Genomic DNA, 14,438 nt, shown 5'->3' on the forward strand with positions numbered 1-14,438 from the left:
CAAAAAGGCGTCATCCATCATTAAAAGCTCCCATCAATCAGGATATGGGATCTTTTCATTACTACCATCACGGAGGAAGTACAGGAGCCCAAAGACAAACGCTCGACATTTTAGGAACAGCTTCTTCCCCTCCGCCATCAGGTTCCAGAATGGTCAATGAATAACTCGTGAACATTACCCCTCTATTTTTGCACCACTAATTCAATTATATTTTTCTGTATATTTTTTCTTGTAACTTAAGAGTATATTTTATGTACTGGACTGTACTGGACTCTGCCACAAAACAACAAATTTCGTGACACATCGGTGAAAATAAACCTGAGTCTAATTCCAAATCAGCAGCGGAGATCATTGCTGGGTCTGAAATATCAGTTAAATGGGTCTTCAAACACGTCTCCAAGAGACTGCTGCCTGGTTCAGTTTCATATTCATCCCCTTTCCTGCAGCGTCCAAAGATCTCTCCACAGCCACTCTATTTCCCTTCCAGACGTTGGCTTTCAGCAGCAGTGGTGCTCCCATAGCTTCAATGATTTCACCCCTCTGCCAATTCTCATAGAATTATGGACACAAGGAGTACTATAGTACAGAAACAGGCCCTTTGGCCCATCTACTCAGACTATTATTCAGCCTAGTCCCATCGACCTGCACCTTGACCAAAGTCCACCAGACCCCTTCCATCCAAACTTCTCTTTTGTTGCAATTGAACCCAAATCCACCAGTTCTGCGGGCACCTCTGAACCGCTGCCAGCACATCCAATACCAAACACTGGCTGAGCTGAAACTTCCTCCAATTACAGCTATCGGGAAGGCAGGACTGTCTCTGGGCCTGGTCACAGTTTCTCTCAGCTTCCCACATTAAGCTTGAGAATCTCCTCCCAAAAGGTAGCATAACGGTTAGTGTAACACTACCTACAGTGCCAGTGACCAGGGTTCAATTCTGCCACGGTCAAGCTCCCCGTGACTGTGTGAGCTTTCTCCGGGTGCTCCGGTTTCCTCCTGCATTTCAAGGACACAAGGGCCAGTAAGTTAATTGGTCAAATGGGTGTAATTGAGCATTTGGGATTAGTGGGCCAGAAAGCCTGTTAAAATAAAATAAAACTCAAAACTTCTCTTTCCTCTATTCAAACTCCTCCTTCAGACGTTTAATGTTGTTAAAGTTGCTGCAAGTTTAAGTTATGGCAGTAGTGTACAAATCCCATTTTTAAGAGTTTGTATGTTCCTTACACAGGAATATTAGTATGATTTATGGGCATAGGTGCAATTTATTCTGGGTACAGTGGCAGATGAGCACGAAAGCATGAAACGTTGGTGAAATTCGTCATAAAATGGGGGACCACTTCGTCGAGCACCTCCTGCCCATACACCTCTGCACTCACTGCCATTTGGGTCCTAAACAGTCCAACCAGATGAGGCAACACTTCACCCGTGAAACTGCTGGGGACGCCCATTGATTTCAGACCTCCTCTGCATTTGTGAGACCAGTTGTAAATTGGGTCCCCGCTTCGTCGAGTACCTCCATACCATCTGCCACAACCGGAACTTCCCAGAGCCTAAACATTTTAATTCCAATTCCCATTCCCGTTCCAACGTGTCAATCCATGGCCTCCTCTTGTGGCAGGATGAGGCCCTCAGGGTGGAGGAGCAACACCTAGTATTCTGTCTGGATATCTCCAACCTGATGGCATGAATATCGATTTCTCCTTCCAGTGAACAAATTCCATCCCCAACCCTCATCTTTCCTCTATCCCCCACTCTAACCTTTCACTTCTTCTCACCTCCCTATCAAGTTCACCCGAGTCCCCTCCTCTTTCCCTTTCTCCTACTGTCCGCTCTCCTCTCCTACTGTCCGCCCTTGACCTTCCCACCCACCTGGCTTCCCCATCACCTTCCAGCTAGCCTATTTCCCCCCCCCCCCCATCTTTTTATTCTGGCATCTTCCCCCTTCCTTCTCAGTCCAGAAGAAGCGACTCTGCCCGAAATGTCAACTGCTTACTCATAAAATACACCTTATTCCACAATTACTAATTATTGCTGGACTATTTTACAGATCACTCATTAGATCAAACAAGAAATATAAGTGTAAGCAGCTGTTGCCTTGCATAAACAAGAAAAAGTCTGCCACACACACAAAATGCTGGAGGAACTCAGCAGGCCAGGCAGGAGCTAAGGAAAAGTGTACAGTCGGCATTTTCGGCTGAAACCCCAGTTACTGTTTTTCCAAAGATGCTGCCTGGCCTGGAGTTCTTCCGGCATTTTGTGTGCGTGGCATTGCATTCTCACCATTGGGGCATTTAGCTCAGCACTGCCCTCTTTTGGCATAAAGCAGAACCTGCATCCACAAACGAGAGAAAATACACAGATGCTGGAAATTGAATTAACACACACAACATGCCGGAGGAACTCAGCAGGTCAGGCAGCATCTCTGGAAAAGGGTAAACAGTCGACGTTTCTAGCCAAGATCCTTCATCAGGACATCAACAATTCGACTGCCAGCTGAGAAGTGCATACTCATTTGACAATTTCAAACAGAAGAGACCGAAGATCCCAATTTACGCTGTTTATGTAGCTCAGGAACTTCCTCCTACCTTGCTTCATTTCTCACTCAGTGTTTTCTTCCCTTTATCCCTCCTGGTTGTGCCTGGCTTACCTCCATACTTATAAGCCTCAACTAGTCCCCACTGTAGCAACTCACAGTGGGTAGAGGAGTCAGTCTGTTTTTGCAGACCTTTGTCAGGCTGCAGGCAATAAAAGCAGATTTAGGATTCTTATCTGTCAGCCAGCGTGTAGAGTAGTGGTTTACAGCAATCATGGATTGGAACCATTCTCAGTAAGGAGACTGTATGTTTCCCACCCGCCTGGGTGGTGTCCCAAGTTCCAAAAGTCAGGGTCAGCGAGTTGTGGGGCTGGAAATGTGATGACACTTGCGGCTGCCCCAAGATCAATCCTCGCTCACTTGCTTTGACGCAAACGACAAATTTCACTATGTTTCCACATAAATGTGTACAAATGAAGCTAATCTTTATCTTTTCTCTCAAAATAAACTATAGTCCCTACAGTGTTTCAGTGAGTGCTCGGTGTTTTTGGTTTAGACAATAGGTGCAGGAATAGGCCATTTGGCCCTTCGAGCCAGCACCGCCATTCAATGTGATCATGGCTGATCATCCACAGTCAGTACCCCGTTCCCACCTTGTCCCCATATCCCTTCACTCCACTATCTTTAAGAGCTCTATCTAACTCTTTCTTGAAAGCATCCAGAGAATTGGCCTCCACTGCCTTCTGAGGCAGAACATTCCACAGATCCACAACTCTCTGGGTGAAAAAGTTTTTCCTCAACTCCGTTCTAAATGGCCTACCCCTTATTCTTAAACTGTGCCCTCTGTTTCTGGACTCCCCCCAACATCGGGAACCTGTTTCCTGCCTCTAGCGTGTCCAATCCCTTAATAATCTTATATGTTTCAATCAGATCCCCTCTCATCCTTCTAAATTCCAATTCTAAATTCAAGCCCAGTCACTCCAATCTTTCAACACGATAGTCCCGCCATCCCGGGAATCAACCTCGGGAACCTACACTGCGCTCCCTCAATAGCAAGAATGTCCTTCATCAAATTTGGAGACCAAAACTGAACAGAATGTTTACGATGCGTTCCAGTGATCACCGTTAACCCCTAGAGCTGTGGAAGAAGCTGCTTGCTCCTCAATCTTCCCTGTCCCACCTCAATCCCATCAGTGAGTACCTGTGCTGTCGGCTGATCCTTGGTGGGGCTTGCTGGGGGGGGTGCGCTTTCCACGTCCGTCTTCTGCGGAGTCACGGTGAGGAGGATGTGCGGGCCGGCTCCGTTTGTCAGCAGACCAGGGGTCTGTGCCTGGGCAATTGTTCTCAGCAGGCCGGTGGTCACCCGGTTTGGCTGCGATGAGCTCAGCAGTATGGCTGGCGCTGGCTGTTGGCAGCCGCCCCTGCCTCCTTCCTGCTTCACTGTCACCGTCTTGATCGGCAGCGGCTTGGGCCCGATAGTGCCAGTGGGGCTGGGGCTCGTCCTGGGGGGCTTGGCTTGGCTGGGAGGTGGGCCAGAAGGGTTGGACTTGCCTGAGAGGGAGCAGCTGGAGGGCGGGTTCTCTTGCTTGACGGCGATGGAGTCCCGGGAAACAGGGGGGTTCGGGAGCTGGGAGGGGGCGGGCTGCTGCTGCTGCTGCGTGCGTTTCTCCTGGTCGAGCTGCAGGCGGAGAGCTTCCACCAGCTGCTGCTTCTGCCTCAGCATCCTGGTCAGCTCCTCGATCTGCTTGTCCTTCTCCTGCAACATCCGGTCCTTGATGGTGGCCTGCGGGTCCTTGGCATCTGGGCCGCCGCGGCGGATGGCGCTGGGTGCCAGTGTGACGTGGCTGCTCACGCCGTTGAGGCAGGGAACCTCCTCCTTGCACGCCACCTGCATGGGCGAGGTCTGGGCAGACTCGGCCAGCAGCTCGGGCGGGGTGCTGTCCTCCATGCTCTGCACCGAGCGGTCAGAGGGTGCCGGCGACACCGGAGGGGTAGAGGCGGGGGCAGCTGGCTTGGCCGCAGGGGTGAGCACTATCTCGCCAGAGCGGACGGTGGCGGCAGCAGTGGTCGTGGTGGTGGGCACGGGGACGGGTGTGAAGGCCACTACCAACTCAGTGGGCTTGGAGACGAGAGGGACTGTCTTGGAGACGGTGGGCACTGGGGTGGGGACGGCAGGCCCACCTCCCACCCTTGCCTGCTCCTGGTAGTTCCTCAGCCTTTCAATCAGGTCGGTTTTGGTTCCCGACACGGGCAGTGCCCGTAGCTTTAGCTCCTGCTTCAGCTCGGCCACCTACGCAAAGAAAAGGACAGTCATGTCGTAGAATGGGGGGGGGGGGGGGGGTGTCAGAAACTGGAGGGGTGAATGGAGAGAGGAGGCGTGTCAAATCCCAGGAGAGGGGTGAGGGTATCAGATACCTGAGGGGGGAGGGCTGGGAGAGTTTGAGGCACCTGTTGGGGGGGGGGGGAGAGGGAGGAGGAGTGTAAGAAACCCAAGGGCAGGTAGGGAAAGGGGAGGTGTCAGCAACTCTGGAGGGGTGGGGAGAGGGTCCCTCACGGGGAGTGCAGGAGGGTCAGAAACCCTGAGAGGAGGGGCAGGGGGAGATGGAAAGGTGTCAGAGATCTCGGGGGTGGGGGGGTGGGGGTTGCGGTTTGAAGGCAAGTGTCAGAGACCTGGGGAGATGGGTTGGGAAGCGGCGGGGGGGTATCAGAGACCCATGGGGGTGGAGAGAGGGGAAGGTGTCAGAGTCTGGTGTGGAGGGGTGTCAGTTACCTGGGGGGGAGGAATGGATTGAACCTCAGTGCCTGTGTGAGAAATTATTCAGCCAATATACTGCAAGATATGGAAAGAGCAGGAGAGGAAAACCCCCAAATTTAAAAGAGGTCCGTGCTCCAGAGAATAAACAGATGCACGTGGAATACTGTAGAATGTAACCCACCTTCAGATCGTCAAGGTTTGAGGGCAGACTTGCTGGTGGTTTGATGGTGCTTGTGCAGCTGTTCTGCCGAGGCAGAACCCCTGGCCCTGATGATGAGGTGCTATTGGTCAGAGGCCTCACCGGCGTAGAACCACTGCTGGCTTGGTGCTCATTGTTCTGTCTAAGAAGCAGAATGAAAGAGGCCACTGATTAGGCAACTGAGGGACAGTGTCAGTAATACGGCACAGAACGGGCCCCTTTGACCTACCAAGTCAGTGTCAATTATCATTTACACTAATCCTTCCATAATCAACTTTATTCTCCCCTCTCCCTCTTCACGGTATGGCACGGGCGCAACGCTAGCCTAGCGGTTGGCAGAATCGCTTTACAGTGCCAGGGATCCCCGCTGCTCTCTGCAAACAGTGTGTACGTTCTCCCGTGACTGTGTGGGCTTTCTCTCGGTGCTCCAGTCTCATTCACATTCCTAAGACAAACCTGTCAGGGTTAGTAAGTTGATCGTGTGCTATGTTGGCTTTGGAAGTGTTGCAACACTTCCAGGCCAACACAAACCTTGGACGCAAAATGACGCATTTCTCTGCAGTTTTTGATGTGCTTGTGACATATAAAGCTAATCTTAACTGCACCCTAGGGGCAATTCATTGCAGCCAATTAACCTACCAACCTTCCACTTTGTGAAGTGAGAGCAAATCAGAGCCTGCAAGGAAAGGCACAGTCACAGGGAGGAATCTCCTCCAACATCTCCAGAGGTCAGGACAGGAGCACTGCTATCTATACCACTCCGTCACCTTCAGATCTACAGAGTACAAAAATGAGTCGTTCAACACCGTGGCCAACACTGTTGTATAGACATCAATATATCTGCAGGAATCATTACAAGATGTCTGATAATAGCATGTTTGCAATAGTGGGAGAGTTTAGGACCAGAGGGCACAACCTCAGAATTGAAGGATGCCCCTTTTAGAACACAGATGAGGAAAATTTTCTTTAATCAGAGGGTAGTGAATCTGTGAAATTCATTGCTACAAGTGGCTGAGGAGGCCAAATCATTGGGTATATTTAAAGTGGAGGTTGATGGGTTCTTGAATGCTTTGAGAGGTTGGTCATGACTAGAATGAACTCCTGCCTCAGCACGGATCTGCACCCACTGCAATTTGCCTATCACCACAATAGGTCAACGGCAGATGCAATCTCAATGGCTCTTCGCAAGCCTTTAGATCACCTGGACAACACAAACACCTACGTCAGGATGCTGTTCATCGACTATAACTCAGCATTTAATACCATCATTCCCACAATCCTGATTGAGAAGTTGCAGAACCTGGGCTTGTGTACATCCCTCTGCAATTGGATCCTCGACTTCCTAACCAGAAGACCACAATCTGTGTGGACTGGTGATAACATCCCCTCCTTGTTAATGATCAACACTGGCACACCTCAGGGGTGTGTGCTTAGCCCACTGCTCTACTCCCTGTATACACATGACTGTGTGGCTAGGCATAGCTTATACATCATCTATAAATTTGCTGATGGTACAACCCTTTTTGGTAGAATCTCAGGTGGTGACGAGAGGGCATACAGGAGTGAGATATGCCAACTAGTGGAGCGGTGCCGCGGCAACAACTTGGTGCTCAAAGTCAAACACATACCAATCCTCATAGAGGGATCAGAAGTGGAGAGAGTGAGCAGTTTCAAGTTCCTGGAAGTCAAGATCTCTGAGGAACTAACTTGGTCCCAACATATTGATGCAGCTATAAAGAAGGCAAGATAGCGGCTATCCTTCATTAGGAGTATGAAGAGATTTGGTATGTCAACAAATAAACTCAAAAACTTCTATAGATGTACCCTGGAGAGCATTCTGACAGGGTGCATCACTGTCCAGTATGGGGCAGTGGTGGGGTGGGGGGAGGCTACAGGACCGAAAGAAGCTGCAGAGGATTGTAGAGTTAGTCGGCTTCATCTTGGGTACTAGCCTACAAAGTACCCAGGACATCTCCAACGAGCGGTGTCTCAGAAAGGCAGCGTCCATTGTTATCCTCCAGCACCCAGGGCATGCCCTTTTCTCGCTGTTGCCATTGAATAGGAGGTACAGAAACCTGAAGGCTTTCAGGAACAGCTTCTTCCCCTCTGTCATCCTATTCCTAAGTGGACACCGAACACCTGGGACACTACCTCACTTTTTTAATATATTGTATTTCTGTTTTCTGTACAATTTTAATTCTATTCAATACTGTATACATATACTGTAATTGATTTAGTTATTTATTTATTATTATTATTTTGTTACTTTTCTACATTATGTATTGCATTGTACAGCTGCTGCTAAGTTAACAGTTTTCACGTCACATGCCGGTGATAATAAACTTGATTCTGATTCTGATTAGCAAGGGTGGTAAGGATTATGGGACCTACGTTAAACGCCTGTGGAGGGAAGTGTGCATGAGGTCACTCCAAAGAGTAAAGAGGACAGTACAAGTTTTCAGAAGATACCGAATGATGGGAAGATACCTTATACCAATAAGCAGCCAAAATTCCTTTCTGTCACTGACATATCACACTTGCTGAAACCAAAGGAAGTCTTCTCACTGTCACTTCAGGTCTTTTCCATAACATTTACAAACTGGGGACTTCGTGAGGGAACAGAGGTTCAATCTATAGTTCCATCTGTGATCTCTCCCACCTGGTATCATCTTCTCTGCCACCAAAGGCTCTGACTATTATTAAGGTTCTCAACCATTCTTTTTTAATGCCATGGCCCAATACCATGAAGCAAGGGATTGGTGAGCCCCCAGAATGGGAACCCTTGCTCCAGACTGTCAGATGCTCTTGTATTTCACTGTGCTCAAAATCAGCTGTCCAGAAAGTGCCTCCTGTTTGACAGGCCTCCTTATATCCTGTCCACTTTCCTAAACAACACAGCAACCAGAAGCAAGACCCCTGACCCTCTCCCTCCCCTCCATCGGGTAGGAGGCATGAGCCTGACGTAATGCTCTGGTAAGGCAACCAGCCTAGTATGGACAGAGAATGGCAATGGAATGCCCGTGAAATGGCCCCGATGCGTGTTGGAGAGACCAGTAAATGGCAGGACTGGAACACCTCCGGCCGTGGCTGGGTACTTACTTTGGCGGAGCGGGCAGGATGGTCTGGTAGTTGTAATGCTGCTGCTGCTGGCACAGTATCTGGAGCTGGAGGAAAAGCTGCTGCTGCTGGAGCAGTTTGGAGTAGGCAGTGTCCAGAGGCAGCGTAGCCTTCTCCAGTTTCTGGTCTGGCGGCATGTACTGGTGGTACTTGAGCTTCTTCACCCGGGATTTCGGCTCCTTCGGCTTCTTGTTCCGCTGGTTCTTGTCACGTGCCATCTTGGGCTGACTTTGCTGAATCGGGAAATACAATCCGGATGACCCTCAAACGCTCAAAGGGGAGGTTAAGTTTGTTTGGTCAATGTACTACTTGTTAGTGACCAGAACTTTAGCTTCAACCCAAGCCTGGAACAACACTTGCAAGCTGTCCCCAGCACACCCTTAAATGTGTGTTAACATTATATTATAGCAAAGATGTCAACAAAATAGAAAGAGTACAGAGGAGATTTACTAGAATGTTACCTGGGTTTCAGCACCTAAGTTACAGAGAAAGATTGAACAAGTTAGGTCTTTATTCTTTGGAGCATAGAAAGTTGAGGGGGGATTTGATAGAGGTATTTAAAATTATGAGGGGGATAGATAGATTTGATGTGGATAGGCTTTTTCCATTGAGAGTAGGGGAGACTCAAACAAGAGGACATGAGTTGAGAGTTAGGGGGTAAAAGTTTAGGGGTAACACGAGGGGGAACTTCTTTACTCAGAGAGTGGTAGCTGTGTGGAACGAGCTTCCAGTAGAAGTGGTAGAGGCAGATTCGATATTGTCACTTAAAAAAAAAATTGGATAGGTATATGGACAAGAAAGGAATGGAGGGTTATGGGCTGAGTGCAGGTCGGTGGGACTAGGTGACAGTAAGCGTCGGCACGGACTAGAAGGGCCGAGATAGCCTGTTTCCGTGCTGTAATTGTTATACGGTTATATGGTTAACATGTAGATGTGATAGATAAATCCCAAACACTGAGGAAAAGACTATGACCATCACCTTATCCAAACTTCTCATGATTTTATAAACTTGAGGTCACTCTCATTCGCTTTCTCTCCAAAGAGTAAAGATCCTGGACAGCCTATCTCTCCCCTTAACTCAGGCCTTCCAATCCAGGCAGAATCCTAGTAAATCCCTCTTCTGCACTCTCCCTAGTTTGGCAATGTCTTTCCTTTAACAAGCTAACCAAAACTGTTCACAATATTCCAAATCACCAGCCATTTAATATAACTGCAGCGTAATGTCCTACTCCTAAAGTTGATGCCCTGACTGATGAAGGCCAGGATGCTACATCCCTCCTTCACCTGCCTGTGTACTTGTGTGGCCGCTTTCATCAGACTATACTCTTGCACTCCCGGGTCTCCCTGTTTCATAACACTTGTTAGCGCCCTGATATTCACTGCATTGGTGCTACCCTGGCTGGACTATTCAAAATGCTTCAACTTCCCCTTATTTAAGTTGAACTTCATTTACTTCCGCCCACCTCCCTAAATGATCAACACCTCTTTGTAACACACACAAAATGCCGGAGGAACTCAGCAGGCCAGGCAGCATCTATGGAAAAGAGTAAACAGTCGATGCTTCGGGCTGTGATCCTACATCAGGACTTATCTACCCTACTACACTGCAAAGGGATATCTATCCTGAAGAAGATTTAAATCTTCCCTTTGTCACTCTTTTCCCTAGATGCTGCCTGGCCTGCTGAGTTCCTCCAGCATTTTGTATGTGTTGCTTGTACTTCCAGCATCTGCAGATTTTCTCTTGTTTGTGATAAGACCTCTTTGTAATTTATTATAAGCTGCTTTACTCTCAAGACCCTCTAACTCTGAAGGAAGAATCTTGCTAATCCTGCCATGTACGTTCACATTTAAATAATTTACATAAATAATTCATTAATAAATACAATATTCGATATTAATTCTGTTTTGCACTATTGTTAAATCTATTTAGTATACATATATTTACTCTCTGTAATTGATTTACTTGTTTTTTTCTTTATATATCATGTATTGCACTGTACTGCTGCTGCTAAGTTAACAGATTTCACGACATATGCCGGTGATAATAACCAGGTCCCAAAACTGAACCCTGAACCAGTCACAGGCCCCTTTTGAAGAAACGACCTTCAACATCACCTTCTGCTTCCTATCATTGAGCCAATTCTGAATATACCTTGCCATCTCACCCCCGTATACCAACTTATCTTCACAATCAGCCTTGTTGCGAAAGGCATTACTGAAGTCCAAATAGACAACATTAATTGCCGTATCTCATCTATCCTTTTAGTTACACCTTCAACAAACCTCAAAAGATTTGACACACATGACCTCCTTTGCGCAAAACCATGCTGACTACTGCTGATCAGGCTGAATCAGGCTGTAAGTTCAGATTTATCAGGAAAACACTCAAATTTAGGTCTTAAAGCATAGGATTCCATTCAGTTCAAACACATATTTTGAGGCAACGCACACAAATTGCTGGAGGAATTCAGCAGGCTAGGCAGCCTCTATGGAAAAGCATAAACAGTCGAAGTTTTGAGCCGAGTCCTGATGGAGGGTCTCGGGCCGAAATGTTGGCTGTTTTCTCTTTTCTGGAGATGCTGCCTGCCCTGCTGATTTTCTCGTGTTTGTGATGCTTTGAAGCCGTGCAGCGTGCATCTTGATGATCAATAAACCTTGCGACGTGCAACAGCTGATTTATAAGCAAAGTGAGAATATGTACCAGTGAATACCCATCACAAATTAAATATGAACAAACAGTAGGCAGCACATCACCATCTATCATGTACCGTTGTGATTTAGAGTGGATGTAGTTAGAAATTAAAACTTTGCCATAGTTAATGATATTTTCTCAGGACTGAATAAAGCACAATGGATCTCTTAGACTTTTATGTTGAGTACTGAGTTTAAGTAGACGATAACTGAGACTGAGAGGGTTCCAGGTTCAATATAATGCCTGGAGGTTTAATCCTGATCAAAGAAGTGCAGTCCTCCAAGAGGACCTCAACCTTGCAGTTGGGTTTGGAGGCTGGTGTGCCTCAATGCCCCAGAGAGACATGTTGGATGGAGTCGGGGTTTTATGTTTTGGCTCTTGGTAGGGTCACCTGTGTTAAACAGGTCAAAGGACAGAGGATAGACTCAGGGTGACCCACCGGTCCTCCAGGTTCGGGGGTTCAGCTCAGGGCTAAAACAACCCTAACTGGTAAAACCAATTTGTCACAGAAACAGCCATGAAGAATCCTTCCACATCTGAGTGCGACGGTATTCCTGAGTCTCCACCCGGGACAGGAGTGAAAACTGACAGGAAGCTACTGACATGATGAAGGAAGCCCTAAACACTGCCAGAGATGGAGGGATCAGCCCAAACTTCTGCAAGTGAATGGAAGCCCTACCAAAAAACAGAGGTGCATAAAAAGGAGACATTGACAGTAAAGGGGACCAGGAAACGGGCAAGGAAACAAAATAAGCAGGGAGAATTTGAACCACGTCTTCATGCACGCAATTCCTCAGCAGACCAATCAAATTCCACAAAATTCAACATTTCTGAGCATATGTTTCGATGAAACATATCACTTGACCCCACTACATAAACATTTAGTAGGAGATGCTTACTTTAATGAGCGTTGGTGCAGGCTTAGCAGCTGGAGATGACACACCATTTGCCAATTTTGCAATCTGCTGGTCAGACAATGTCCTGAACTTGTTCAATTCTGCTCCAGTTGGCAATGACACAAGATACTGCAACAGAACAAGGGGACTGTTAGAACAGAATAAGAGCCACCATTCCTTTCCTAATCCAGCTGGGGGTGGAAATGGGGAGGAGTACAAAAACAACCTAAATATGGAGAAGTAACAAAAGATTTTATAGAGTCAGAGTTGTACAGGACAGAAAGAGTCCTTTTGGCCCACCACATCCACGCTAAACTTTTTACCCCTCTTCCTGCTTCTAATAAATGCTTGCAGAGTTAAATTCTCTGAATACCCAACTTGATTTCCTGACGAGCAGCAGGTGATGCTAGGGCTTCTTCAAATGCCACAAGGAAGTAAGAATTCATGTTGCAAGCAAGATTGTCACCACACACTGAGACCATGGCACCTTTTTAGCACAGCTCGTCCGGGCACCAGCTGTGTGGTGCTGTGACGTTGTTAAATAACAGTTTAAGGTGTTAGATCTTAACAGAGGTTCACACTGGCTCTTGCTCATGTTTTGCAGACACTGGTTTAGACTGTGTTGGTATGGGCAATCATGTCAAGAATGTGGGGGGGGGGGGGGTTAATGCACTCTGGTTTATCAGAAACCAAATATCCTTACTCAGTTGTGATCTGGGACCCTGAGGAGCAGGTCCCATGCAAATCTTAAGAGGAAGTTTGTAGAATAACTTGGGTTGTGGATGGGTGTGGGTAGAATTGAAGGAACAGCTGCCTGATTGATTTTACAATGGTATACTGGTATGTGACAAATGCAGATAGGAAAGAGGTACCAATGAATACAAATTGCAGAACAAGTAATCCTACAAACTGCAGAATGCTGCGGCGTGGCCCATCAATCTGCAGAAGGAGCAGCGTATTGTGAAATGGAGGACACGATTTGCAGAAGAGCATCACAAAATTGTTTAGTGAGCTCAGAATAGTTCCCTATACTGAGTGATGATTATGTTGCACACAATGACTACTGAGTGATCAGGACACGTGTCCATTCCTGCACTCAGAGTGGGTGCTTAGAAACATGACACACCCATTACTAACACTTGGCAGTTATAGAGAAAGCAAAGTTACAAACAGACTTAGTGCTATTCTGCTCCACCCCTGACTATTAACTCTGTGCAAGCCCACTGAATTGATGCTTGCATTTCACATTTGCAGCCACCCTGGGTTCTTTGCAAAGAGTTAATGAGTTAAGGACCTGCTCTGCTTTCAAAGGGGAACTAGATGCATAAACCTTTTACAATTATGACTTTCACAATTAGAAGTGGATGTTCAATCTTGTCAATCTGACAAGCGGTCAAATTAAAGAGGTAGAAATAAAAGCTTGCTAGTGAGCTCAGCCCAAAGCACCTTGAAATTAATGAAGTATTTTTGAAATTGTACTGTAGGAGATGAAAAACCCACAAAGAGTGGGTTTAATAATGGTGGTCGAACACATGTGGGACAGTGGACAGCTGAAAACATCTTTCTCATTGATGTAACTGAGTTTAGCAAGGCACACATACGCTGGTTTAAAATCCCATCCAATAGGCAGGGAGCTCTACAGTTTCTCAATTGTAATTTGGCTCAGCAAGGACAATGTGACCAATGAGCCAGTCTTGCTTGGATTAAACCTAGTGCGAGGGGTCAAGCATTTTACTGTACCTGGAGATTCTCATTTTCTAAAAGATGGCTAGAGTTAATGGTTACTTACAATCCAGAAAAGGGTGTACAGATTCTGATCACACAAGTGGGCATTGCTATTGTGTGTACAGCGACCCCAAATCTATACGGCAGAAATTCAGGAAGTAAGAAAACTCCTCATGTTTGTCTGCATCACATCTCCAAGATTATTTTCATTACTATGGTATTTCACAATCTAACAACTCCTAATGCCTGTCCTAGCAATAGGGCAGACCTCTATTGTGGACCTCCAACAAACGTTGTCAAAAATGCCATCACACTTTCTGGGTTCAGGCTAACACACACAAAATGCTTGAGGAACTCAGCAAGTCAGGCAACATCTATGGAAAGGAATGAAGAGTCAATGCTTCAGGCCGAGATCCTACATCAGGAGTAGAAAGGAAGGGGAAAGGCAGCAGAATAAGGTAGTGGAGAAGATGGAGTACAAGCTGTCAGGTGATAGGTAAAGCCAGGTGGGTGGAAGAGTT

The 14,438-nt window shown here is 47.0% G+C and overlaps 1 protein-coding gene across 9 annotated transcripts in view; it reads right to left on the reverse strand.

Annotated features, from left to right (window-relative positions):
* LOC132383017 (myocardin-related transcription factor A-like) overlaps nt 1–14,438 on the reverse strand; it is a 216,309-nt gene that overhangs the window by 7,221 nt on the left and 194,650 nt on the right. For all 9 annotated transcript variants that reach the window (XM_059953712.1, XM_059953713.1, XM_059953714.1 and 6 more), the window contains 4 exons: nt 12,196–12,321; nt 8,587–8,837; nt 5,470–5,629; nt 3,735–4,823 (listed from right to left, as the gene is read on the reverse strand). In XM_059953712.1, coding sequence (XP_059809695.1) covers nt 3,735–4,823; nt 5,470–5,629; nt 8,587–8,837; nt 12,196–12,321 — 1,626 coding nt within the window. The remainder of the gene's footprint in view (nt 1–3,734; nt 4,824–5,469; nt 5,630–8,586; nt 8,838–12,195; nt 12,322–14,438) is intronic.

This window comes from Hypanus sabinus, chromosome 29 (assembly GCF_030144855.1).
Source record: "Hypanus sabinus isolate sHypSab1 chromosome 29, sHypSab1.hap1, whole genome shotgun sequence".
Lineage (NCBI taxonomy): Eukaryota > Metazoa > Chordata > Chondrichthyes > Myliobatiformes > Dasyatidae > Hypanus > Hypanus sabinus.